General features: G+C 42.6%; 1 protein-coding gene across 1 annotated transcript; it reads left to right on the top strand.

Annotated features, from left to right (window-relative positions):
• The first annotated feature begins 508 nt into the window (after positions 1-508).
• On the top strand, positions 509-1,234 carry LOC122648337 (secreted RxLR effector protein 161-like). The gene has a single exon (XM_043841566.1). The coding sequence runs from the start codon at positions 509-511 to the stop codon at positions 1,232-1,234; it is 726 nt and encodes a 241-aa protein (XP_043697501.1).
• The last annotated feature ends 287 nt before the right edge of the window (positions 1,235-1,521 follow it).

The raw sequence follows: 1,521 nt of genomic DNA, 5'->3' as shown, positions 1-1,521 counted from the left end.
TTCACAAAGGTTTCAAGGTTTATCAGATGGATGTTAAGTCTGCTTTCTTGAATGGCACATTGGATGAAGAAGTTTACACAGAGCAACCGGATGGATTCCAACTCAGTGAAGATTCTATACTTGTCTGTAGGTTGAGGAAGGCTTTATATGGGCTGAAACTAGCTCCCAGAGCTTGGTATGCTAGATTGGACACCTATCTATATCATTTGGGTTTCAAAAAGGGCATGGTGGACAGTAATTTGTATGTGAAATCAACTGTAGATAGTCAGCTTATGGTAGTTGTGTATGTAGATGACATCATTTTTGGTGGCCACAAGGATGAGATGTGTAGAGATTTTACAGAGAAGATGCAGGCTGAATTTGAAATGTCCATGTTGGGTGAACTCTCATTCTTTTTGGGGTTGCAGATCAGTCAGCTAAAAGAAGGAATTTTTATCGGTCAATCCAAGTATGTGAGAGAAATGTTGAAAAGGTTCACCATGGACGACTGCAAACATGTACACCCATGATGACTGGATGCAAGTTGACTAAAGATGATGCATCCCCATCAGTTGATCACACTACTTATAGATCAATGATTGGAAGTCTCTTGTACTTGACAGCTAGTAGACCAGATATCTTACAGGCTGTGTGTATAGTTGCAAGATTTCAAGCTGGGCCCAAAGAAACTCATGTAGCAGCTGTGAAGAGAATTTTTAGGTACTTGAAATGTACCATTGACTATGGCTTGTGGTACCCCAGAACCAAGGACTTCACATTATCAGCTTTTTTGAGATGCAGACTGGGCAGTGATGTGGATGACAGGAAAAGCACCAGTGGTGGTGCATTCTATTTGGGTGGCAGTTTAGTAGCTTGGCGTAGCAAGAAGCAAGGTTCGGTCTCCCTTTCTACTGCAGAGGTTGAGTATATAGCAGCCACATCATGTTGTACACAGTTGTTGTGGATGAAACAGATGATGAAGGATTTGAGTGTTGAGGTTGATAGGCCTGTGGTGATTTATTGTGATAATACAAGTGCTATCAACATCTCAAAGAATCCAGTCATGCACTCCAAGACAAAGCACATTGCAATCAGATATCACTTCTTGAGAGAGAAGGTCATAGAAGGAGTAGTGAGATTGGAGTTTATCCCCACAGCAGAACAGTCAACAGATATTTTCACAAAACCATTACCCAAGGAGCAGTTTAAGTTCCTCAGACAGAAGTTGGGAGTGGTTCTTATTCCCAAGCATTGAGGTGCAGAGGGGCAAGGGGAGCATGCTTATTGTAGATGATTTGCTCCCATTATGGACTCAGGGGGAGTCCTTGTACGTCCTTTTGTACTTGTTGTCAAAGGGGGAGAGAGAGTCCTCATCACTGTATGGGGAGAATTCTTGTCCTTCGTAGGGGAGAAAATGCAGGTCTTGCAAGCAGGAGAACTTTAAGTATGTTGTGTTGGTTGTAGATGCAGGCACACAGATGATGAGAAGGTTGCCAACAACTCCAAAGGGGGAGATTGTTGCATATGGGTTGTCATTGTTGG

The sequence above is a fragment of the Telopea speciosissima genome, unplaced genomic scaffold, assembly GCF_018873765.1.
Source record: "Telopea speciosissima isolate NSW1024214 ecotype Mountain lineage unplaced genomic scaffold, Tspe_v1 Tspe_v1.0819, whole genome shotgun sequence".
Taxonomy (NCBI): Eukaryota; Viridiplantae; Streptophyta; class Magnoliopsida; order Proteales; family Proteaceae; genus Telopea; species Telopea speciosissima.
Note: the sequence above shows the minus strand (reverse complement) of the source record. Positions and strands in the feature narration are given on the sequence as shown.

What these genes read in the sequence shown, in the direction of transcription:
- LOC122648337 (XM_043841566.1), top strand. Translation starts at nt 509, where the DNA reads ATGACTGGATGCAAGTTGACTAAAGATGATGCATCCCCATCAGTTGAT.